This window comes from Orbicella franksi, chromosome 2, assembly GCF_964199315.1.
Source record: "Orbicella franksi chromosome 2, jaOrbFran1.1, whole genome shotgun sequence".
NCBI lineage: Eukaryota > Metazoa > Cnidaria > Anthozoa > Scleractinia > Merulinidae > Orbicella > Orbicella franksi.
Window position 1 is genome coordinate 24161476 of NC_138146.1, and position 23677 is coordinate 24185152.

The 23677-nt window shown below is 39.9% G+C and overlaps 3 protein-coding genes across 4 annotated transcripts in view; 2 read left to right on the forward strand and 1 right to left on the reverse strand.

Annotated features, from left to right (window-relative positions):
• The window catches only part of LOC145478848 (uncharacterized), a 38076-nt gene extending 18061 nt beyond the window's left edge, over positions 1 to 20015 (reverse strand). Inside the window, exons 1-2 of one of the 2 annotated variants that reach the window (XM_081457031.1) lie at positions 17939 to 20015; positions 17537 to 17904 (exon numbers count right to left, since the gene is read on the reverse strand). In XM_081457031.1, the coding sequence (XP_081313157.1) occupies positions 19578 to 19925 (348 nt within the window). In that variant the 5' untranslated portion in view covers positions 19926 to 20015 and the 3' untranslated portion in view covers positions 17537 to 17904; positions 17939 to 19577. Of the gene's footprint in view, positions 1 to 17536; positions 17905 to 17938 lie in introns of those variants that run through there. The other variant, XM_081457032.1, reaches the window with a different exon arrangement.
• Positions 1 to 23677, forward strand: part of LOC145478802 (uncharacterized) — a 210952-nt gene that overhangs the window by 54360 nt on the left and 132915 nt on the right. The window lies entirely within an intron of this gene.
• LOC145478809 (uncharacterized) lies at positions 792 to 17449 on the forward strand. The gene is made up of 7 exons (XM_081456984.1): positions 792 to 1133; positions 1365 to 1421; positions 11258 to 11635; positions 12503 to 12736; positions 14038 to 14301; positions 15699 to 16301; positions 16929 to 17449. Exons 1-7 carry the CDS (start codon positions 866 to 868, stop codon positions 17348 to 17350), a joined length of 2226 nt encoding a protein of 741 aa, XP_081313110.1. The 5' UTR covers positions 792 to 865; the 3' UTR covers positions 17351 to 17449.

Below are 23677 nucleotides of genomic sequence, written 5' to 3' on the forward strand. Positions count from 1 at the left end.
GAATTTCTGAAACTTGGGCTCATCAAAGACCAATAGTGTCGTGATGATATAAACCAAAAAAATCGTAACATTTTAAGGTCTGTCACGTGACATGAGATGATTTGTCCACTGGGTGTGGTAAAAAATAAGGTTATTCCCAAATAAAGCTGTAAAAAGCACTGAAAATAAGAGTTAACTGTCAAAACTTACGTTCATATCACAGAACAAAACAGAAACTTACATGATATGCTTATTTGACAGTCAATTCTTGTTTTGTAAAAGAGCAGGAAGTGTTGGCGTCAATACTATATAACACTACTTCAAAAGGCTGTGGCTGGTTTCCATAGCAACCATTTTGAGTAAAACTCTAGAAATTTAATTTCTCTTCTTGACTGCAATAGCACACAATTGATCTTTCTTTAACATATTTAAACAAACTTTTTGGTCCATATTGAGGGTACCATACCACCTTAAGTATATTTTAAAATACTTCAAAAGCCCCACCCTATGTAGGGCGACGCCCTCCCTCTCTCTTAGGACCCTGTTTAGGACAGGAGACAAAATACGCGTTCTCTTGATAGAACTGGCCATTGCAATCAGAGAAATCATGTTTGATGGGCCTAACATCCAGTTATTCCTCTACAGGATAGTAAGGCACGTCAAATAAGCTAAGGGAGCAACAACCTCGTTCCCAGGGACCTCTCTCTTCGGGGGAAGAGACAGGACCCTGGGAACGAGGTTGAGAGAGTAAACGCGTGACATTTCGTGAGATGGGAGGCTTTTTGTCACGCAATGTTTTCTGCTCTGTCTATGCCCGCCATGTTGGATTTGCAATTATGAGTTAAACGCACTTCTTCCATTTTACGGACCTCGTCGTTTCGGTAGGATGTCAAAAATCGAGTATAGTGATCTTCTCTTTGAGATCAGTGAGAAACTAGACGTGAACAAGCTGCCAAGATTGCTTTTCATGTGCAGGGAAGAAATAGCGAAAGGCAGCGAACGTAACATTGGAGATGTACTCACGTTATTCGAAGAACTGGAAAGGAATAATAGCCTTGGAATTGATCGCTTGGACACTTTGAAGGAAATACTGACACAGATGAAGAAACCATCGCTATTGAAGAAAGTGAGGGAGTTTGAGATCAGAAGGAAAGGTATTCAAAGTACTTATGTCCATGTAAATTTTAATTGATTCACTTCCGGCATCACTAATTGTGATGCCGGAAGTGAATCAGTTATAATACACAAAACGATTTAACCAACCTGGAAACATCGATATAAGTTTTACTTGCTTGTTCAATGTTGTAATCTTTTACTGAGAAGTAGAGAGTGGCTTTTGAGAATTACCGTCCCAGTATTTTCAATAATTGTTGTTTTTATTTCAGCCCAGTCAGTTTGTATAGTTTCTTCATTGAAGCGGGCGGTGACATGTATGAAAGGAGGTGAGTCGACTGTAGGGAAATAATCGCAAGAAATTGTAATAATGCAGGTTCAAGATTGATATGCGAGTTATAAAAGGCTATTTTCTATACTTAAAGGTTACAACTACATGTAGCACTCACTAACATAATTTATTTTGATAGCTGGGATGGTTTCGTGGCTGAACGCGTATTACCGTAATCCTCGAATTAGCACCCCCCTCGAATAAGTGCCCCCTTCGAATAAGCGCCCCTCCCATTGGCCGAAATTTAAAATAAGCGCCCCCTCCTCCCCATTTTGTGGGCGATTAATGAGACAAGAAAGGATGTATAGTTTTCATCATGTAGAGCCTAGCAGATTTGTACATTGTTTCAGTTTGTGAACACGTTGAACACGTTAAGTATCAATGGTGCCGCGATTTAGACTTTAGGATCAGCTTTTTATGTCAATAAACAGCTTATGTTGTTGTTTATGTGTAGATGATGTATTTAAAAAAATGATCATGTCAGCCCCCCGATTTGGGAAAAATTAAATAAGCCCCCCCCCTCGAATAAGCCCCCCCTGTCTTCTCCTAAAATTGAATTAAGCACCCCAGGCGCTAATTTGGGGATTTACGGTAAATGTTTGGCAGGCTGAATTATGGCTTGTTGAACTTGAAACTGTGAGGTCAAAAGATGGCTGTATATTAGCAAATTTCTACATTTGTGTTTTTTTTTCCACTTGATAACTGCATAAGCTTTGGTGTTATGGCAAAATGGCTCAATGAAATGCATGTTTTAAGAATACAACTTTTTGCAAAGCTTGAAACAATTCTGTAGGGAGGATTCAGAGCCACCATAAATTTTCGAAAATTTGAAATGGCTCAGAACTTTCCTAGAAATCTTGTGAAAATTTCTATCGACATTACATGCTTATCACAAACTGATAGGTTTCACTGAGCCGCTTTCGAATTATGAGCACAAGTTAAAATTAAGAGTGTTTTTCACTGCTTGCATCATTCCTATGGTAACCTACTATGCCATGAAGATGATCAAAATTGTTTAAAAATAATTCGTGATACCAATTTTGTAACATCGCTTGTTAAAGTATAGTGACACTGATCCATCAAAGCATATATATTACTGATGGAAAAAGCTGGAAGCTGTTGCCAGCCACGACTACCTTCACTTTCAATAAAGTCATACAACATATTCCATTTCTAGAGCACTTTATATTAATTGCAAAACCAATCAAGATGAAAGAAATCAATCAAATCCAAGTCATTTACAGTTGCGGTATTTTAATCGCCATGTGCTTGGCCCGACAAGAGATTACATGATGCATGGGGCGCGCATGCCCGTATATGATGTGTCACGCTGGACATACCGTGACATCCCCCTCTTTCTGAAAAGAGGTCCTAGTTACATGCAGATAAATCGATAAAAGGGGACATGATAATCAATGCTAATCAAATTAATGAAATGTCTATCAAACGACAACAGGAACTAAGAACAGTTTCATGGGTGTAATTAGGAACCCAATGTCAATAAAAGAGTTTTTGTTTGTCCCTATTTAATCTTTGAACTTGGTTGGGACGGGGGTGATGCGTCCAGTCCTGTAACTTGGCTCTTTGGGTGATAACAGGTTCATTTACTGGTTACAACAGCACCTGCTGGCTTGAGATCAATTTGCCTCTTGCTGCACGGTAGTTGGAGAGATAGTAACTGATCTGGTGTTGGTGTACTGTCTTGAGGACTGGCTTCTGACAACGGGGGTGGTCTGGTCGCCTTGTCACTGAGTATGTGTGCGTCTTTGGGGTCGTCTACTGGAGTCACTGTACCGATAGGTGGAGTGTTACTGCCAGCTGAGGGGGGTATTTCACTCTGGCTCCTTGGTCTCAGGTGCTCCCTTGTTCTCTGGTAGATCTTCCCTTGAATGTCCACCGTGTAGGTTTGGGGCGCTCCATTGGTTGTGGCCTATTTAGCACAGTTCCTGGCTGCCAGGTATTCTTCAAGGTGTTCCAGACGAACACTGGTTCTCGGTTGTTAAGGGCCTTCTTGTCGCTACCAGCCTTCCTGTCATAGAATACTGCTTGCCTCTCTTGGCATTTCTGGTTAGCTTCATGGTGGAGGTCATCATTCGGGTGTTTGGACTTCAGTGCGCTTCTGCTGCTTGGGAGTGTCGTTTGGGGTTTACGTCCAAACAGCAACTCGTGGGGTGATGGCATCTGGTCACTAAGGGGAGTCATGCGATACATCCGTAAGGCTGTGTAAGGGCATTCCTTCTCCTCTAGTGCTTTTCTTAACAGTGACTTGCAGGTTCCAATTGCCCTCTCTGCCAGGCTGTTGGCTTGGTGGTGGTATGGGGAACTACAGTGCCACTTTGTTCGCATTTGGTTTTGAATCTTTCGCTGATGAACTGAGATCCGAAGTCAGCAATGATAGTGGCTGGTAGGCCATATTCTGCAAGGATGCTTGTGAAGTGGTTGCACACGGTGTGGCTGGTCATGTCGTTGAGGAGTCTTATCACAGGGAATCTTGAGTAGTAATTGACGACCATAAGGTACTTCTCCTTGTTAAATTCAAAGATGTCCGTGCCGAGCTTCTCCCATGGTCGGGTTGGAAGGTCTGGCTGCAAAATGGGTAGTCTGGGTTGAGCTGGCTTGTGTTTGTTACACAGGTCGCAGTCCTTTACCATCTGCCTGATGTCAGCGGAGATACCGGGCCAGAACACTGATTCTCTAGCTCGGAGGATGCATTTGTTCTCTCCTTGATGTCCAAGGTGGATCGCTTGGAGAACTTGGTTTCTCATGGAGGCTGGTACAACGATCCTGCTACCTTTTAGTACTAGACCCTCCTCTAAAGTGAGGTCGCATCGGAAGTTCCAAAACTCCCATCGTTCTTGCGGGCATTGTTTTCTGTAGGGAGGCCAGCCATTGTAGATGGTATTCTTCAGTAGATTCATGGTAGGATCTTGTACTGTAGAGGACTTTACTGCTGTTAGGTCAATGGGGGTGGATATGAAGTGGATGTTACGCTGTGATGCGGTGTCCTTAGTCGTAGTCTCAGTGCCATGTGTTGCTCTCGTGTGACACACTCGTGACAGGGCGTCTGCAACTGGGATGGATCTCCCCAGCTTGTACTGGACATTGATATCAAATCGCAGGCATCTAAGAAGTAGCCTCTGCAGCCGGCTTGGAGCCTCATTGATGTTTTTCTTGAAAATTTGTTCCAAGGGGGAGTGATCGGTTTCAACTGTCACGTTCCGACCGAGCAGGTAGTACTCGAACTTCTCCAGGCCATATGTGACTGCCAGACACTCGCGCTCAATATTAGAATATGTGGACTCTGCGTTGGTGAGTGACCGGGACGCCATGGCGACAATGTGTTCATTCCCTTGAGAGTCTGACTGTCTTAGCCAGGCCCCAATGCCTGTTTTGCTTGCGTCACACTGAAGGATCGTGGGTGTACTCGGATCTGGGTCATAATAGGAAATGAGTTTGGACGTGCAGAGTTCTTGCTTAATCCTATCGAGTGCCTGCTGGTGGTGGGGCTCCCAGCTAAAATGGACGTTCTTCTTGGTTAGCTCTCTTAGTGGCGATGTTAGGTCCGCTAGCTTTGTCAAGAAGCGGTTCAGGTAAGTTACCATGCCCAGGATAGTCTGAAGCTCCCCCATGTTTGATGGGCTCTTCATGTTGTGGATTGCTTCAAGTTTCTCCTTCGCTGGTTGGATTCCATTCTCTGTCAGAACGTGCCCGTAGAAGTCGACTTGTGCCTGCTTGAACTGCAGCTTTTCGGAGTTTAGGCTGACATTGTGCTTGCGAGTGGCCTTGAGCATTTCACAAAAGGCTTGGTTTTGCTCTGATTGGGTTGAGCCGCATACCACGATGTCATCAGCAATCCCCATCACATTGGGGATGCCCCTGTAAACCTCATCGAGTTTGCGTTGAAAGATGTCTTGGGAGAGTTTGACCCCGAAGGGTAATCATTTAAAACGGTACCGTCCGAAGGGAGTATTAAAGGTGCACAGCAGACTTGACTCGTGGTCCAAGGCTACGTGCCAATAACCTTTCTTAGTGTCAACAGCAGAGAAGAATTTCTTTCCATGCAGCTGGGGTAGGAGCTCATCGATGGTACGGGTGTAATAGTGCTCTCGACGTATGCTCTTGTTGAGGCCCTTAGGATCAAGGCAGAGTCTGATCTTCTTTTTGCCTTCAGGAGTTTCTCTGATGTTACATACGATTGAGTTTACCCAGTCGGTTGGCTCGGTCACGGCTGTGATGACATCGTCCGCGATCATTTTATCAAGTTCCTCCTTGTATAAGGGAAGTATGTGTACTGAAACGGTGCATGGCGGGTGGATGACTGGGACAGGATGGTCAATTAGCTGAATGTGATACTTCTTTCCTGGAAAACAGCCTAGCTTGTCGAAGCAATCTTGGTATTCTTCCATAACAGTGGCCTTGGATAGCTGACCACGTTGTGCCTCAGCTTCTGTCTTGGTTGGGGGAATGGTGTTAACTTCATCTAAATTTGTGGATATTATTCCCAGATCTTGGCATTGTCGGCACCCCAGCATAGATGGGCTTCCTGTGGCTTCCACGATGTTGAATTTGATATTAGCTGACTTGTCCTTAAAGGAGACCTTTAAGGTGGCAACGCCAAGGTTTTCTATTTCAGAGCCTCCATATCCTCTAAGGACATTGCTGCATGGAAGGATAGTAATCGGGAATGGGAAGTGCTGTAGGTCTGCGGAGGTGATGACGTAGGCGTCTGCTCCCGTATCTACTTTCAGGCTCATGTCATGGACTTCATTAATCTTGACCTTGGCAAAGATTTTGTTTGGGTGGCTGTCAAGGGCATTTAGTGAAATTTCTTGGGTTTGCTGGTGCTTTGTTGAAGTGAGAGTTCCAAGAAATACAGTCATGGGTTTTGTGGCGCTTGTTTCTTCTTCTGATTCTTCTTCAAGAGTGTACTCATAATCATCCTCAAGGGGGTACTCATCCTCTAGGTGGATGTCCTGGCCTTGGTACTCTGGGCTACTCACGATCTGGTGAACCTTTTGAAGGCATTTTTGCATGCACACTCTCATGTAATGGCCAGTCTTGCCACAGTGTTTGCATTTTGCATTCTTGGCGGAGCAATTCGCTGATTTATCATGGGTGTTTCCACATCTGAAGCAGCCTCTCGACTTGAATTGAAGTCAGTGAGGTTTTCTTTCAGTATGATCTCTTTGGTTTTGGTCGCTGTAGGAAGTTTGGTATGTGAAGCTTTGTCCCGGTGGGTGTTTTTTAGTCGAATATGCAGATTCTCTTTGAACTGTGTGAAGATCGGATTTCTCATCACCTTTGGAAATTATCTTCATTTGTGCTTTAGTGCTTTCCTCAACTTTCGCCAGGTCGTAGACTTGCTTGAAGGTTAGCCCGTTACCAAGTGCTATCGCGTCTTTGCGCACTTTATCGGACGCCACGCCAAATACCAGCGTATCTCTGAGGGTATTTTCTTTAGCGGCGGGATCGTATCCACCATCTTCTATTAATAGTCGTGCTTCAGTTACGAATTCCTCAAGTGGTCTATCTCCCTGCTTTAGGCATCGAAGTTGGTATCTAGCGAGGATTTCATTACTTTGGGGCTTTGTATAAGCTTCTAGTGCCGCCATAACTGGACTGATCTTGAGGTCATCGCCTTCGCTGGCCCATGTGGTCGTGTTGTAGATTTCGAGGCCTTTGTCGCCAATCCATAAAAGCAGCAGTCTCACCTTTTTCGCCTCTTCGACTTTGTCGAGCGGCCCCACGAAGATAAGTTCGCATTTCTGTTGGAAGAGTTTGAAACGCTTGTGAATGTCTCCTGGAGTGGTCCAGTCCATAGCTGGTGGTTTGAATCGATTGGCCATGTTGTTTTTGAATGCTCGAAGTAATTGATGTGCTCTACAACTTGCGCTTGAATGAATTTATGTTTGAATGCTTGAAATGCTTCACCTGGAGGATCCAGTATCTTCTCAGGCCACCACTTCTGACACCATGCGGTAGAATGGAACGTGGACACAAATATAGATTTGCTTAAAGTCTTATTTTAATCGCCATGTGCTTGGCCTGACAAGAGATTACATGATGCATGGGGCACGCATGCCCGTATATGATGTGTCACGCTGGACATACCGTGACAACAGTAAGGTTGTAAACTTAATAAAACATGACATTAAATCCTTTAAGTTTGCACTAAAAAAGATATAAATCAACCAGTAATTAATATGGTTCAAGCAAGAGAATTAAAGGAAAGGTGCTACCAAAATTTCAACAATGTTTGAGAAAAGGTAATTAATTCAGTTAAGTTCTTGCATTGTATAGTTTCAGAAAATTTTGACCACTTCATATCTGAAGATCTGGAAAGGGTAAAGTTACTAAGTACTGTGATACCTAGGGTTTAGTTTAAAATCAAAATCATCTGACAAGCCTGGAAGAAGACGGAAGGGTAAAATTAAAGTTGCGTCAATTACAAGAAACAAGATACCGGGAAGCAGAGTCAATGTTTTACTGATCAAAAGCTTTCTCAAATGAATGTGGCAGGAATCTTTTTGTCACAACTGAGCTTGGGTCAAGCAAGTCATGAGCCAAAATAGCACCATATAGGGCCAGAAGTTCAAATCCACAGTATTGATTGAGTGTTGGGGACTGGCATAGGATTTCCAAGGCCTCTTAAATTCTCTTTCTGAAGTTGTTTTCTTCTCTAGCTATATATGACTGCCACCTTACTCTCTTCTAACTTGTGGTCTGTATCCCTAAGGTGTTCTCCAATGGCCGAAAGTGTCAATCTATTAGCATTACAATGTTCCTTCAACTGGACATTTAAAAGGGTTGGGTGGTTTCTCCAATATAGATCTTTTCACAATCAGCAACTCTTATTTGTAGATGATGCCACACTTTTTTCCATCCGTTGTGGGACCTTTAGGATGCATGCACAGACTGTGATCTGAGGGTGTTGAAAGGTACATGGAAGGTGTTTACCCTGCCTGCAAAAGTCATGAGAGATTTTCTCGGATACACAGGTACACAGTCCTGCTCTCTGGCTCTCCCTCAGCTCTGTTTCTCAGGAATTTTGCACATCCGCACTTAGCTTAGTAGTTGTTGTCTCACAAGATGCCTTTAAGATATTCATTCTCATGTATTCTGTCCTCCTCTTAATTTTGGAGATAACAGTGTTACGCTAACAGTGGAAAAGTGTTGTTAAGTACCGACCTTTAATTTTGACCCAGATAATGGTTACATGGAGTCAAATTATTTAGATACTGATCTGTGTGAGTAGGTTTGATATATGGTAGCTTTGATGGATCCGTCATCCTTGATATCAATACGTGTCTAAGAAAGCAAGCTTCCGATCATGCCCAGGTGCAGGCTCCTTTGTGAACTTGATGTTTTTTTTTTTATTTTTGTTTTATTATTTTTTTAAATTAATTGCTACTTACACTGCTTACAATACAATATTAATGTAGTTACTTACACTACTTACGAAAAACGTATTACTTATGCCACTTACGATACTAATGCTTACTCTATACAATACGTATACTCACGCTACTAACAATAATAATTTATTTCTAGCGCATTACATTAAAAAATCTCAATGCTCTTACAGAATAAAAATGAGAAAAACGATAACGAAACCAATATAAGGAAAATATATTAAATTACAATGATGATAAAATACTAAAATTCATTAAATACTAAAATTCATCATAAGATACTAAAATTCATTATAGAAATACTAAAGATCATTATTAAACAAAAACGTTTTAAGCTTAGTTTTAAACGTATCCACTGATGGGGCACTTCTCACATCAAGTAGGAGGCTATTCCACAGTGCTGGCGTACAAGATGAAAAAGCGCGTCCCCCATAGGTCTTTGTCCTAAACACCAGTATGTGCAGTCGCAGGTGATCATTATTTTACAATACAACATAATTAGATTACTTGTGCTACTTACAATTCTAGCACAGCAAGATCATACCAGTTTACTCCTATCGGTAACGTAAATTCGGAATTGTGAATTACAGAAAATATGTATGGTATATATGCACCTTGTTTCTTTTCCTTTCATTTTTATTTTCATTTTCAGGGGACTATAGGGTCAAGCTGTCAAGAGATTACTAAAGAGGCAACAGAGGCTCCCACTTTTTTAGAACGATTGTAGTTGTATTTTTTTCCATTTCATAGATATGTTTTAAATATAGTAAGAAATCATTTAGTTTTGGAAAACATTTAGTTTTGGAAAACATTTTTTCTGTCTACATAGCCAAATGTAATATTTAGCACTAAGCAAAAATTTGGAGTTTATGTTTAGAGCTGTCCGGCCTTAGACCCAGTGCTGTATCAGGCTCTAAGGGTGTCTCTTTGGCAATGACTTGGCATGACTGTAGCCATACTTTACTGACTTAATTGCGGTTCTGATATTATGGGGTATATATCTTTGAAGACGTTTTATTGAAGAAATGATTCCAAGAAAGATTAAAGGTTGAGCTGTCAGATATAGTTTAGAAAGCAGTGAGCAAGTCATCCATTAAATGCTCTACTTTTGTTATTCCTTTGAGGAACCATTCTTTAAAAAACACTGGTCTATTCCCAACTCTTATAAGTGAATTATACCATGAGGACGATGACTGAAAGTGATAATCTGAACTTGATGTTGGGGTCCCTGGAGTTCAGATGCTCGGCAAAGCCCTATATGTCATACTCATGATTTACTCAGAGTTACTTCAATTGGCTGAAAGACGACAAATTTATGGCTAATTTTTAACTTGCACTCTTTTATGATAAATATAAGTAAATTTGCATGAATGCTTGAGAAAGTCAGGATTTACCCTACTCATGAGATCTGCAATGTCTTTCAAATTGTGTAATTTTGAGAGAATTTTCAAGTCAATCCTGAAATACACTCTCATTCATATGATTACCTACTACAAAATAAAATTACGACCAAACCATGCAATGGATTCAAATTTTTGTACAGAGACGTGACTCCCACTTTCTTTTGCTAACCCTGCAGCCACATATTTTTGTGTTATTCTGAGTTGACTGTAAGTAATGCTCTGAAACTAAACATGGGGAAATTGAGAGAAGTGGATAAATGTGTTAAAAGTAAAGAAAAATTATTTTAACCCATTTATCTTCTTCTTTCCCTTTCCCCACCTTTTCTTTGAGCTAAATGCTTGTAGTCAACTCACAACAACACAAAGGAATGTGGGTGGGTTAAGCCAAAAGAAGTGGGAGTGGTCTCTACTGTGCAAATATTCAAGCCCAATTTCCATGGTCTGGTGATTTTTGTAGTACACTATTATAAGACAGCAGAATGAAAAGAATAACCTGCATTAATTTTTTTGGTTCCTAGAAGGAGCTCTCCTGTGTCTAAGTCAATCGAGCCATGGGTTCATGAGATACCTCAACTGTAGTCAATAGACCAGGACGTTTGTTCTTCTTTACCTCAAAAATAGGCTCAGTCAGCTCATTTACATGATCTGCTGTCCTCAGGTTTTTGAAAATTCCAGAATATTCTGTTGTATTTGCCACTGGAAATTTTCAGAAATTCAAACTGGCGTAGGTACTTGGTTAAATTGAAGCTCCCTTGGTCAAATGGAGAGCACCTTTAACTTTGAGTACCCTGTTATCCTGTCTTTGATTTACTTCCCCCTCTTTGGCAGTTTTCCACCCCCTTAATTTGTTCTTGTACTTAAAGTACTGTACATGTAGTCCCTAACAAGGAATAACACTGAGAAGGCAAATTGTGGTTTATTTACAGTGCTCAGAATTATATTACTACTGCAGAGCTATTTATTATATTTCCAACTTATATTTCTGAGACTTACCTGCTGTGTCAATACTGTTTCAACAGCAATTAAGCTGGTTTGTAATTTACGAACGATCGCTGGAGGTCTCTTGGTCGTTACCAGTGGTATGGCCTTACGTAGCTGCTCTAGTCTTGATGAATTCGTGGAGGCCTTCAGCAAAGTTGTTTTGGTTTCATATTCCAAACTGATTGAGATCAGCGAGGGCTCTCTCTGCTTCACAGTGCAAGCAGAGACACCAACGGCTCTGAAGGAATTATGGGACATGTACAAAAGTGGAACATTGCAGAATCGCCTTCAAGAATTCCTGGTCACTGATGAAATCCAACAGCTCGCAAGCGGGGAGGACATCGAGGTGACTGTGTATATTGATGAACAGGAGTATAAGGCAGCCTACCTTGATGTAATGCTTCTACTAAAAGAAGGTAAAGTATTAAAACATATTTAAATTTCTGTCTGGCCTTAGACCCAGTGCTGTATCAGGCTCTAAGGGTGTCTCTTTGGCAATGACTTGGCAAGACTGTAGCCATACTTTAAAATTGGTCCAAAAATATTGACAGAGATGTTTAATCGCGGTTCTGATATTATGGGGTATGTATCTTTGAAGACATTTTATTGAAGAAATGATTCCAAGAAAGGTTAAAGGTTGGGTTGTCAGATCGTGTATAGTTTAGAAAGCAGTGAGTGAGAGAAACTTAATGTCTGCCCATTCTTTTTAGCCCTTATGGTTATTTTGGGCAGGCAGTACTCTATACTAATTTAATGTTTATTGTAATTATTTTATAAATTGTGAGTACAAATAAATGGTTGTTGTTGTTGTTGTTGTTGTTGTTGTTGTCTTCGTTATCAGCCACATAGAGATATTCAGAAAAAAACTAAGCTAAGCTCAGTGGGAATATGAATGATATGCCTTGTGGAAATTTTTATACTCAAATAAAGAAATGTGTAAATATGTGGGTTTGTCAATATTATACACAGAAGGGATTTGAAGAGAGGGGAGAGATGGGTGGGGCAAGGGGATAGGAGGGGATATTTTGCCTCCTCAATTTACATACAAATGACTGACTGGACTTAACAGAATAGTGACTAATTTATTGCTATTTGTTACCCACAAGTATTGTTGATGAAAACATGTAATTGGGTCTGTAGTCATGTTTCTTTCTTCTGCGACTAGTGTTAATTGCTCTCGGGTGAAAGATTTTGCTGTGTTGCTAAGGTCGCTCAACTGTGAGAGTCTGGTCAGGTAAACTAGGAAGAATCTATTTGATAAATTTTGATTTAACTACATTCAGAGCCTGATGTAAAAGAAGAGGAAAGACTCGGAGGAAGACGTCGCAAGAACTCAGACTCTTTTCTTTGCTTCAAGCCAAATGAGGATGACATGACTTTGATGAAACTAAAACATGCGGAAAACAAATGGAATTTGGAAAGGCAGTTTCTAGAAGAAGAAATCGAAAAACTAAGAAGGGAGATTGCAGTGGTAGGAAATGTACGGACAAAATTGTTTTGGCAAGAGGAAGAGAGTGGTAAGTGAGCTTAAGTGTAAGATTTATATATTATATTTTTATTTACATTTCAGTCTGTTTCTGGAGTCTACATAGCCAGAAAAAGCCTGTGGCAGCGCAGTTAGATATATATCTTTTGTTGTGACATGATGGAAGGTAATAAATCCCACTCCACCAAAATTTAAAAAAAATCTAGCTTCCTTTTGACATACAAAATGAGACTCGTTTTATCTGGTGTTGACCTTAGCAAGAGTGTGGTAGTTACATACATACATACACACACACACACACACACACACACACACACACACACACACACACACACACACACACATACATACATACATACGTTTATTTGATAAGTACGTTTAAAATAAGCAACTGTACAGCTTTTAAGTTAATTTAACTTAACTAACATTAAGATTTTACTACCATAATTTAATTTATTTGTCATTTATTACAAGATAAAGTATAATGTTGCTCTGTAATGATCGCATCTACTGCCAGGGGCGGGGAGCTCCCATATAAAAAGGAGGGGGGTGCTCATCATACCTTTTAGCGGTTAAAAGCATGGTTTTGGTACCTCTTAGAGTATTCAGGTCCACACCAGGAGCTTTTAGGTACCTTTTATGGTATTGAGCCAAAACAATATGACCAGAAATAATGTGTTGTTTTAGAATTGCTACCTCTTAGGCGTGAAAAACATTTCAAGCTACACCCAAAAATCAGGATCTTGGCACTTCTTAGGTTTTTTTTTTGGAAATTTCCAAGCACCCCTGTCCTTTTATTTAGGAGCCCCCCCGGATCTAGTAAAGCATTCACTTTATTCGAATTTTCTTTGTTACATGTAACAACCCATTGATGGACAAGACCGAAAGTGTGGGTTCTCCCGAAGGCTACAGTCCTGTTGTTGCATTGTTCCCTCCCAAAATGGCTCAACCAATCGACCATATTGCATCTTATTTTTTCTACTTATTTCAAGACTACTTTGTGCTATTCTTTATTCTTTGGGAACTGCTCGTTTATTAGATGATTTTAGTAGTAGGGGTTGGGCTTAGTCTGGTTTCATGGACTGAGAGGCATTTTTTCTTGGATGGACACGCCCATGACGGTTGGGTCTTCGTGTGCCGCTACACAAGAACTGATACAAAACTGAAAGAAATACTCCTTGTCTTGGTGCGTCCGCACACTAGGACTTAACCCCCTCACTAACATTATGATAAGTTTGTTGTGAGTCGCTGTTGCCGGAGATAAGAGAACAGTGAATGATCATTCTGTTTTAACAAGGTCTATTCATTGTCCACCTGCGTTATCTTTAACAGCTCAAGTAACTGAAGACCTTGAAAGACCTAGAGAAAGGCGTCGGAGAAATTCTGATTCTAGTTTGTATTGCAAGGCGAGGGACGCGACGACTGTACAGAGTGAAAGGCAAGCAGAAACAAAACATCTGGACTCCGAGAAATATGAGTTCGTTCAGAGCTATCTACAGAACATCCAAGAAACGCACAGTATGACAACAGAGACGACTGATAGTGGAATAAGAACACATGGTGAACCATCTGATCTTGAAATGCAAGACATCTCTGGTAACTATAATTTATTAATAATTGATTGTTTGGGTTCACAAATATCAAACAATTGTTAGCCAAAATGGATGTAAACAGCGCAGGTTATAGAGCAGAGGCGAGTTGCTACTATGAGGACAATAATTCTCTTAGGAATTTAATACGTCTAGGAATACTTGCCGAGCCTTAAGATGCCTGATACCGCACGCTCTTTAAAATTCTAGCTATGAAACGTAGGAAATGTTGCAATGTCCGTGTAGTAATGCTGTTAATGCTGGTATGTTGGCTGGAGAGTGTAGCAAGCCTAACCAGGCCTAAACTTGATACGAAACTTGAGTAGAACAAATTTAGTGAGCAACCGATCAAAAGCTGCAGCTACTGGCCAGTTAATCTTTGATAATTACCTCTTCCTCGGGAAACCGGTTGATATTTGTTTTCCAAGTATGTCAATGTTTCCTAAGGAGGAACAGAAGGAAACATTGAGAATTGATGGAAACAAAACTAACTGGCCTTTTAGTCATTTGTTATAAAGCACAACGAAAACAAATTAGTAGAGGCGGTCGTCGGTCAACATTCGCGGATAACATTGCACTGTTACCCTCTTTCGTCATAGATTTACGATGTTGCCCGCTCAGTGACGTTCGGTGGGAAACAGTTTTATCGTTAAATGTGACATGATTGTTAGAATTACAATCAAATTTAAGACGGGAAAATAAATGTGTCGAAAAAAAAGATTAGTTCTTTCTAAACGCTTATGAAGACAAAATTCGGCACTGAAAATTTTTCCATCCGTTGTTGTATTACAGGTACCAGTAAGAACAAATGAATGACATTCTTGCTTTCTGTTTATCAGTATTGTTCAATGTGTACTGGTTTCGTCTTAAAGGTTTTTTTCGGTCGACAGATCGCTGTGACAGAAAACAGGGGGACCAAATCGACCTAGCCTGCGTAACAGACGTAAAACAGGGATGAGGGAAATTAAAGGGAGGGCGAGAGCTGGGATAGAAGGAGCGGGGAGAGGACTGAGGAATGCGTTCCTTCCCCTTCTTTCGCGCGTTTTTTTGTCTCCCTACCTTTTCCCCGTTTATGTCTGCAAAGCAGGCTAAATCGACCGTCATAACGAATAAATCGATTTCTTATATAGGCCCTCTCAGGCCCTCATTTCATTAGTCCTTAGACAAAAAGGGATAAATATCTTAGCTTTGGATGCCACATACGCCATTCATCAACAATTCAGTAAAATTATTGGATTTCAGCTTCGCGTGATTGCGTGAATTATAAACTAGACTCCTGGATTTCTTATCTCCCTTGGTTTTGGTTTCTCGCTATCATGCAAAAAGCGACTCATCATGATCCAGCATGGTAAAACAAGTTATATTCCGTTATAAAAGAAATAATGGTTTTTTTCCCTTTCTTAGATCACCCATTTCAACTTTGCTTGAAAGATCTTAGAGAAGATGTCATCCGTGAACTGAAAACAGGACTAGCTGGCGACCAAGTTGCTGCGAGACATATTTATAAATCATTTGGTCTCAAAAACCCTTTTCACCGATCGGTGAATATTTTCGAATTATTTCCTGACACTCCTGTGAAGTTATTGAAAGACGTTCTCGAGGCTTTACAGCTGTATGACCTGGTAGAATTGCTGGAGAAACCGCAGAAACCGCAACCTGTCAGATCGCTACAGCCCGCTCTTCCTTTACAAGAGATGGAGAAACTGAGGAAAACTATTGATCCTCGTCCCACAACATATCATAGTAATGTTGCTGTTCTGATTATTACTGACGAAAACAGTCATCATACGAAAGGGATTGAAAAGTTTTTCAAAGGTCTCAGCTCAAAGAGCGATGTGACTTTATTTGAATGGAAAACAGAGGCTTCCGTAGAATTACAATTACTAGATTGGTGTAAGACACTGTATAAAACAGAGGCTCAAAGGATGGAACAGGAGGCGCAGAAGGAAATGGAGACCAATGAGACGGCTGTGTCAGCGGTCATAGAGAGGTGGATACACAACCAAGGTTGGTGACAATGAAAATAAAATATTTTTTACTTTTTATGAACCTGAACCTGACCTTGCCTCTAAAGTAATTTCGTTATATTTGACTAACATCAATATATTTACTGAGTTTCCATTTCTTACATTCCAAGATAATCTGGTCGTGTTTACTTCTGTGAACAAGGGGGTGGAGTCATAGGTGTGAAATGCTTAGTGGTGATGAATTCGTAATATCCTAGCAAGTGTTGGAGAATAAACGAACAAGAGTAGTACAGTCTGGGGTTGGGATGAATTATCATTCTTAGGGATAAAATGAAAAGCAGATATTTGAGAAGGGCGAAGACAGAAACAACGATACCAATGTCCAACTTTCGTTTAAAAGAAAACTTTCCAAGACTTTGCGCTAGCCTGGCGTGTTCCTCACTTTTTGGTAACATTTCTCACGTGTCTAAAGATTGTGCTCACGGAAGCTTGTACCGAGCGCGTGTGGGCAGTTTTTCCCGACCTGCTCACATTAACCCGTCCGCTCCTACAAAAATGCCCGCTAATCTCGCTATGCTGTTTTCTCTACATTTAACACAGTGGTACGTTTGTAACGGTATTAAGAAAGACCGCTGATCTTTGTTCTTTTTGTACCATTTTTCTTTAGGAAAGTATTCATTGTTTGCTGTGTTTGTAACCTGGACAGCCAGGCCGCATGAATTTACCGATTTTATTGGAGCGGCAATACGAATTTTGGTGTCCGGAATTCCAGACAAAATTAAATTTGTTATGGGGAGCTCGATCCCAATCAGTGTCCCAGAATCTTCAGAGAGTCTCGTGGTAATCGCTCGTGACGAATGGCTGATCCCTGAATCTCTGATGCTGGATATTCTTAACAAGCGCTGGCAGACGCTGGACCTGATATCAATGGTGGAAGAGTTAAAAAGGTCTGTGAGTAAAGAATTTAACAGGCTTGGGTATCGGAAGCAATGGCTCAGCCAGTTCAATCTTCAAATGGTATCAGTAAAAGACCGTTTGTCGTCTCGTCCAAGATTTAAAAGGGAGGAGGATCTGATTGACAGTGCGTAAGTTAATTGTCTTGATAGTTCTATATCTCACACAGCTCCAAGTGATCTTATGGGTGGAAATTTGCTGGCTTTCAAAAAACCAAAAAAAAGAACCAAATAAAATATCGTAGATAGCGTAAATTATTGATTCTTAAACCATTCGTCACTCAGATAAATAGCCTTATAAGGTATGATACTTCATGTTCAGTAAAAGGTGTGGATAGTTAACATTCTTAACTCTTCCGCCTGACCGAGAGACACCTTGTCCGTCTAACTTGTGGTTATAACAACTCGATGCCGAAAGTCTGAACATTACCTCCACCCTCCCCCCACCCGCCACCTGAGTCCGCCATTGAGTACTTGGTTCTGACATGAAACTCGAAACATTTAGCTTTTGTGAAATTATAGTTGGTATCAACTTTAAAGACTTAGCTCTTGATAGACGGTCACACAGAAGAAAAAAGGCTCAGAATCATTTTCTAGTATCCAGGATTTTGAAAAGTTTTTATCAGATGATGTGATTTACTAGCTCTTAGTGTATTTATTGGTGTAAAGTCTCGAAGTGGCCAATGATACCTTAGGCGGTGTAGGAGGGTATGAATGGAGTCACGGAAAACCTGATAGCTGAGAATTGGCCAGAAAATGGCTGTACTTAAGGCCCCGTTCACACTTCTTCGGAGGAATTTAAAAACGTAACAATCAGCGGTAATTTTAGATTTGTGTTTGAGGAAAACCCGACCAGGGAAATCACATGATTATCTTCTCGTCATCGTGTTTTCAAAATGTTTTTCTTCCACACTAAAACACAAACCTTGGTTTTCAAATTTCTCCGGTTTGAAGAACGTTTTGAAAAGCTCTCTTTGGGTGACGGATTAGTGTGGACTGTAGGCCTAACTGTAGAAATAAAGCTGTGTTTTCAAATATCTCCGCCGTAGTGTGGACGAGACCTAATATAATGCACGGTACATTGTACTTTTTCTTGTGCGGCAACAGACTAGTGATGTGTTTGATATGACTTAGAACACGCTTTTGAAATGACATTGTCCGGGATGATCGTGTTTTAATAACTACCGCTGTGAGTTTGCTAATATTATCTTGCAAAATAAAGAAGAAAACGCCGAGGATGATGAAACGAAAACAAACACAAACAAACCAACCAAAACGAAATTTTCCACCAGCCTGTCAATTTTGATCTCTGGCCATCCTGTCACAAAATCAAAATGATGAACTGTTATCCACTTCCATACTTGAGATGCTGCGCTTCTTTCCTCAAAAGCTGGTTCTTTTCAATTTTACTGTGTAGGATCTTTTTATCCAATTTATTTGTATCATTGGTAGCATTTGGCAATATGATATCGATATTAAAAAAGGCCAACTTTCGATAATCAGGAGGGACACTGTGCCTTTAACTGTCAATTTTAGGTCCAGTATCGCAAAATTTAGTTAGTTATTTGTTCTATTTTATTTAGTTAGTTATTTGCTGTTAGGCGCATGGCGTTGAGAAAAGTGCCCTTTAAAAATGTACATTATTATTATTACAGTACTATTAAAATAATACTTCGTTCACCTGAAGCGATTGACAAAACGTAAGCTTCGTTCTCTAAAATATCACTTAATTAATCAAGTATAGAGGAATACACCTAGAGATGAAAGATAAGAAACTTAAGATAATTTCTCTTTGAATAAAATCTCCGTTTTATCTATTTGTGCAGTTATTACAAAAAAGTGACCTCCCGGAGGAAAACAAAACAGACAAAAAAAAAAAAAAAAAAGCGCGGATCACAAGTTTAGGTTATATTGCCCCCGCCGGCCACCACTAACAAGAAACGAAACACTGTCGTCACTTGCAGTGCTTAATGATTCCTTACCTCTTCAATGTGACTTCTTTAACATTTCTCGTCTGGTTTGCTACTTTGGCAATCACTGACGTATTTAGAACTTACTGGAGCGAGTGTTATCTACAATTCAAACCAGTAGATTTGAATAACTGTAATAGGAACCTTCACAAAATAAAGTTTAATTTAATTTTGTACCTTAAACCTCGTCTAACTACGACCAAATTATCGAAAACTCAGGTCTTTTTGTTTTGTTTTTACAACTGAATAAACAGAAAAATAATTGATCACACCTGCGAAAGGTTCTTATGACTGAGTCTGAACAAGCTGCGAGCTCATTTCCTGTCTGTTTCTAAAGCTTGAAAATGAACGCTTTTTCTTATGTAAAAACAACATCATAAAAGTGTCCAAGATTTATAGCATCCATGTATTCATGTCATCTTGAAGGGTTAAATGTTCCCTAACACACGTCAGAGCTAGGTCGTCAACAACAATAGTGCATTCAATTTCTTCACAAATAGCCATTCTTCGCTCGGGGTGAGTGTTGCGATAGTAGTGATAAAAATGGTGGTCTAAAACCTTGTAAAAACGCCTTCGAACACACACATCTGTCTTTTCGTCAGGGCCCGTTTTTTCCTTGGAAGCGCGTTTATTACCATTTGCTTTCCTTTGAACTTCAAACGTGGCGATGTAAGACGTTATATCAATGTTTCCAGTCGTTTTAGGATCGATTTTTTCCCCATTAAAATCTCTCAGTTCCATGATTTTATCTCTTTTTTTTTATTTTTTTATTTTTTTTATTTGTTCACATACAGGATAACATACAAAATAACCGTAGAGGAAAAAAGCTACATAATTCTAGTACTTACATTAAAATACCTAAAACAGGTTTAACAACAAACGATAAAAACTAGTGGTAACAATACATAAATAAAAAGAAAGAAAAAAAAGGCGACTCCTCTGCCCGGTTTTTAGTTTTTTTAAATATTATTATCCAATAACTACGTACTTGATATAGTAATTTTATTAACAACAATTACTAATCATTAATCATTAATCATAGATACAATTAAGAAATAAGCAGTGCAGAAAGATTTCCGAGATAAGTAATTTAAATTAAAAAAGTTGGTGGTATGTCTAACTCTCAATTGCACTTTGGCCTTGGTTCGCTTGCAGAAAGTAGATAGATGGCTTTTATGGTACCGTGATGTTGAGAAGTGGAAGTAAAGGATTCCATTTCTTAGAAACTGCATCGAGGTTGTTGGACTCTATGCGAAACTGCGATTTTAGGTACACAAGAAAAGTTGTTAAAATCGGGATCTTCTTGCTGACCCTGCAGCTCCATATGTAATATCTTGCCAGAAGATAGCATAAATTTAGTTGATGTGAAAACTTAGAGGTGTCCGGTCTCAGACCCAGATATATGGCGGTGTCTTTTGAATAGTCTATCGTCATTAGATTGACCTGCTTAAGTTTTTCAGTCAAATTTTCCCAGAAGGTGGCTACTATTGTACAGTTCCAGAAGAGGTGGATCAGGTTTTCGGGATGGTTGGTACAAAAGGAGCAGTTCGGGTCCTGCTTTATATCAATTTTTGTTAAGAAAAGGTTCGTCGGTAAAATACGATGAAGGAATCTGAATTGAAAGTTTACGAGTTTTGTGCTTTTTGTGCACCTAGCTGCCACACTAGGCGCTAGTCCAGTCAGCAGAACATCTTTCATCAGATTTAATGCTGTCATTCCATTTCTCTTGGCTTTTAAAAGGAACGGTGCTTTTGAAAGAGAGGAGCTTCTGGTATACAACTCTGTTTGCTTTATCGTTCTTAATGAAAGTCTCGGAGAAGGTATCGGGAGTGTCTGTGCTACTAGGTTCTTCACCGAGAAAGTTAGTGTTATAATGGTGCCGAAGGGCAGAAATAAGGCCGAAATACTTAATGGGTTGTATTCCTATATTGTAAGTGCTGATAAAATCTGCAAGGGGGAGAAAACTGTGCGAGTCCGTCATTAACTGGGCTACCTTAGTGATTCCATTCAGGAAAAGATGTTTGTAGAAGACCGGTCTGTTTTCGATCCTAATTAGCGAATTATGCCATATGTGTTGTTCAAGAAATTGCTGCTCGGTTTCGATTTTATCATCAAAGTTAACCTCTGACCATATTTCTAAAATTTCTTGTAGAAAAGGGTCTTGGACCGATATCAACTTTGAAGTGTCAAGCTTGTTTAAATTACATGTAAAGACTAGTTTGCCGCCATATTTCCTAAGTTCAAGTTCAAACAAATCTTTCCATTTTCCGCGGTTAGAATCGTCAAGGTATTTTTTAATCCAAGCAGTCGTGAGCGATTTGGTAAACGAAGCAATGTCAACCATTTTTAACTCTCCGTTTTTATAGTCGTTTATCATGACACTTCGCTTAATCTTATCGCCCTTATTTTCCCAAAGAAAGCTGTAGAAAAGGTTGTTTATTTCTTTGATAGTTTTATAATTTGTCGCCAGCGGAGCTAAAATATACGTAAGTTGAGATGCTGCTAAGCTTTTAATAACTTGGATTTTGCCGAGTAATGTTAGCCGGCGATATTTCCAATTGCTTAAGATGTTTTTAATTTTGTCCGCTTTTTCTCTATAGTTTATATTTAATGTGATATTGGGATCGGTAGAAAGCCAGACACCAAGGACCTTTACTTTGCTTTCCGGCCATTTAAAGTTCTTCTCGGGAAAACGTTTTTCCTTATTTCCCACCATTGATCCAATCCATAGAGCTTCGGTCTTTTTACTGTTGAGTCTGAGGCCAGACATACTGCCGAAAGTTTCGATCGTCTGAAGTGTGACGGATAATGACTCGCTAGTGCCGTTAAGAATGAAGGTTGTGTCATCTGCATACTGGCTAATTTTAATTTCTGAATTGTTTACAGATATTCCTTTAATGTTCTTGTTCGATCTGGCTGCTTTAGCTAAGATTTCAGCAGATAATATAAATAGGTACGGCGAAAGAGGGCAACCTTGCCTAACACTTCTTTGTAGTTGAAAAAAACAACTCGCCCAGCCATTGTTTAGGACACAGCTTTCGATGTTCTTGTAAAATGTTTGAAACCAGCTTATCAAAGAAGAGCCAAATCCAAAATACTGGAGCGTGCGCTCAATGAAGGACCATTCCAGCGAGTCAAATGCCTTTTCAAAATCTATAAAAAGCAGTAGCCCTGGGATGTTTTTTTGAGAAGCGTAGTTCATAATGTTATCTATTAATCTAATGTTTTCTCCAATAAATCGTCCTTTTAGGAAACCGGTCTGGTCGTTATTGATAAGTTTTGGGATAACAGATTTTATTCGGTTTGGGATAGCTTTCGCAGCTATTTTGTAGTCGCAGTTGAGAAGAGTTAGTGGCCGCCAGTTTTTAATTAAGTGCGGTTCTGCGTCCTTTTTTGGTATGAGTTTAATGATTCCGTGTCTCTGTGTGATCGAAAGGCTTCCTTCATCATATGAATAGTTGAGTGCACTTATTAGAAGAGGAGACAAGTCTTTCCAAAAAAATTTGTAGAACTCAGCCGGGAGTCCATCAGTTCCAGGGGTTTTCTCCCGATCCATGCTTCTTAAAGCTTTTAGGCACTCTTGTTCTGTTAAATGTCCTTCGCAACTCATTACCTCGTTGTTGTCCAGAACCGTGTCATTTTCAGGTTGAAAAAGATCGTTTTCTGTTGGTATCACATTTTTTTGGGATGTGTAGAGTTCTTTATAAAAGGTTTCACATTCAGCAAGGATTTCTTTGTCAGATGTGACAAATTCTTGATCAGTGCTTTTAAGCTGGCTTATTGTACTCATTTTGAAGTGTCTTTTCTCAAGATTTAGAAAATATTTGTTGTTTTTTTCGCTTTCATTGTACCATTTAATTTTACATCTCAAGATTGCCCCTTGGGTACGTACTTTGATAATCTCTTCTAATTCACTTTTGAATAACTCAAGTTGTTCTGTTTTATTTGTTTTTTGCGTTTTGCTGACGGCAGCCGGCTGTTCCAGTTCTTTTTCTAGTAAGGCAATTTTTTCTTCTAACTCATGCTGTTTATGCAAAGTTTTACGCTTTTTGGCAGCAGCAAACTGAGCTAAGAGATTTCTCCCGAGTTTTAAGTTTGATCATATCCCAAAGAAGCGCAGGGTTTATTGATTCATCGATCGTTTTCGTATTCGTTCTGTGTTTCATGGATAGTTAACCTTATGAAGTCAATGTAATCCTTATCGGCCAGAAGGGATGTGTTGAGTTTCCAAAAACCAGGCCCTCTTGGGTTTGAGTGAAGAGATATATTTAATGTGATCATTGAGCGGTCTGTCTTAAAGCCCGGTAGAATGTTTGCGGAGATAATGCTGCCCAGCAAACTCTGACTTGTTAAGAAGAAATCTAGTCTACAGTGGACAGTAGGCTGTGTTTGGTGCCAAGTATACCTTCTTTCTTCGGGGTTCAATATTCTTCAGGCATCAACAAGATCGAGGTTATCGCATATCTCAAGGATGGTTGTTTGCGCGTTGTGAT

What these genes read in the sequence shown, in the direction of transcription:
- LOC145478809 (XM_081456984.1), top strand. Translation starts at nt 866, where the DNA reads ATGTCAAAAATCGAGTATAGTGATCTTCTCTTTGAGATCAGTGAGAAA. An exon ending in GTTTGAGATCAGAAGGAAAG is followed by an intron (nt 1,134 to 1,364) that starts GTATTCAAAGTA and finishes TTTTTATTTCAG; the next exon opens with CCCAGTCAGTTTGTATAGTT. An exon ending in AATGCTTCTACTAAAAGAAG is followed by an intron (nt 11,636 to 12,502) that starts GTAAAGTATTAA and finishes AACTACATTCAG; the next exon opens with AGCCTGATGTAAAAGAAGAG.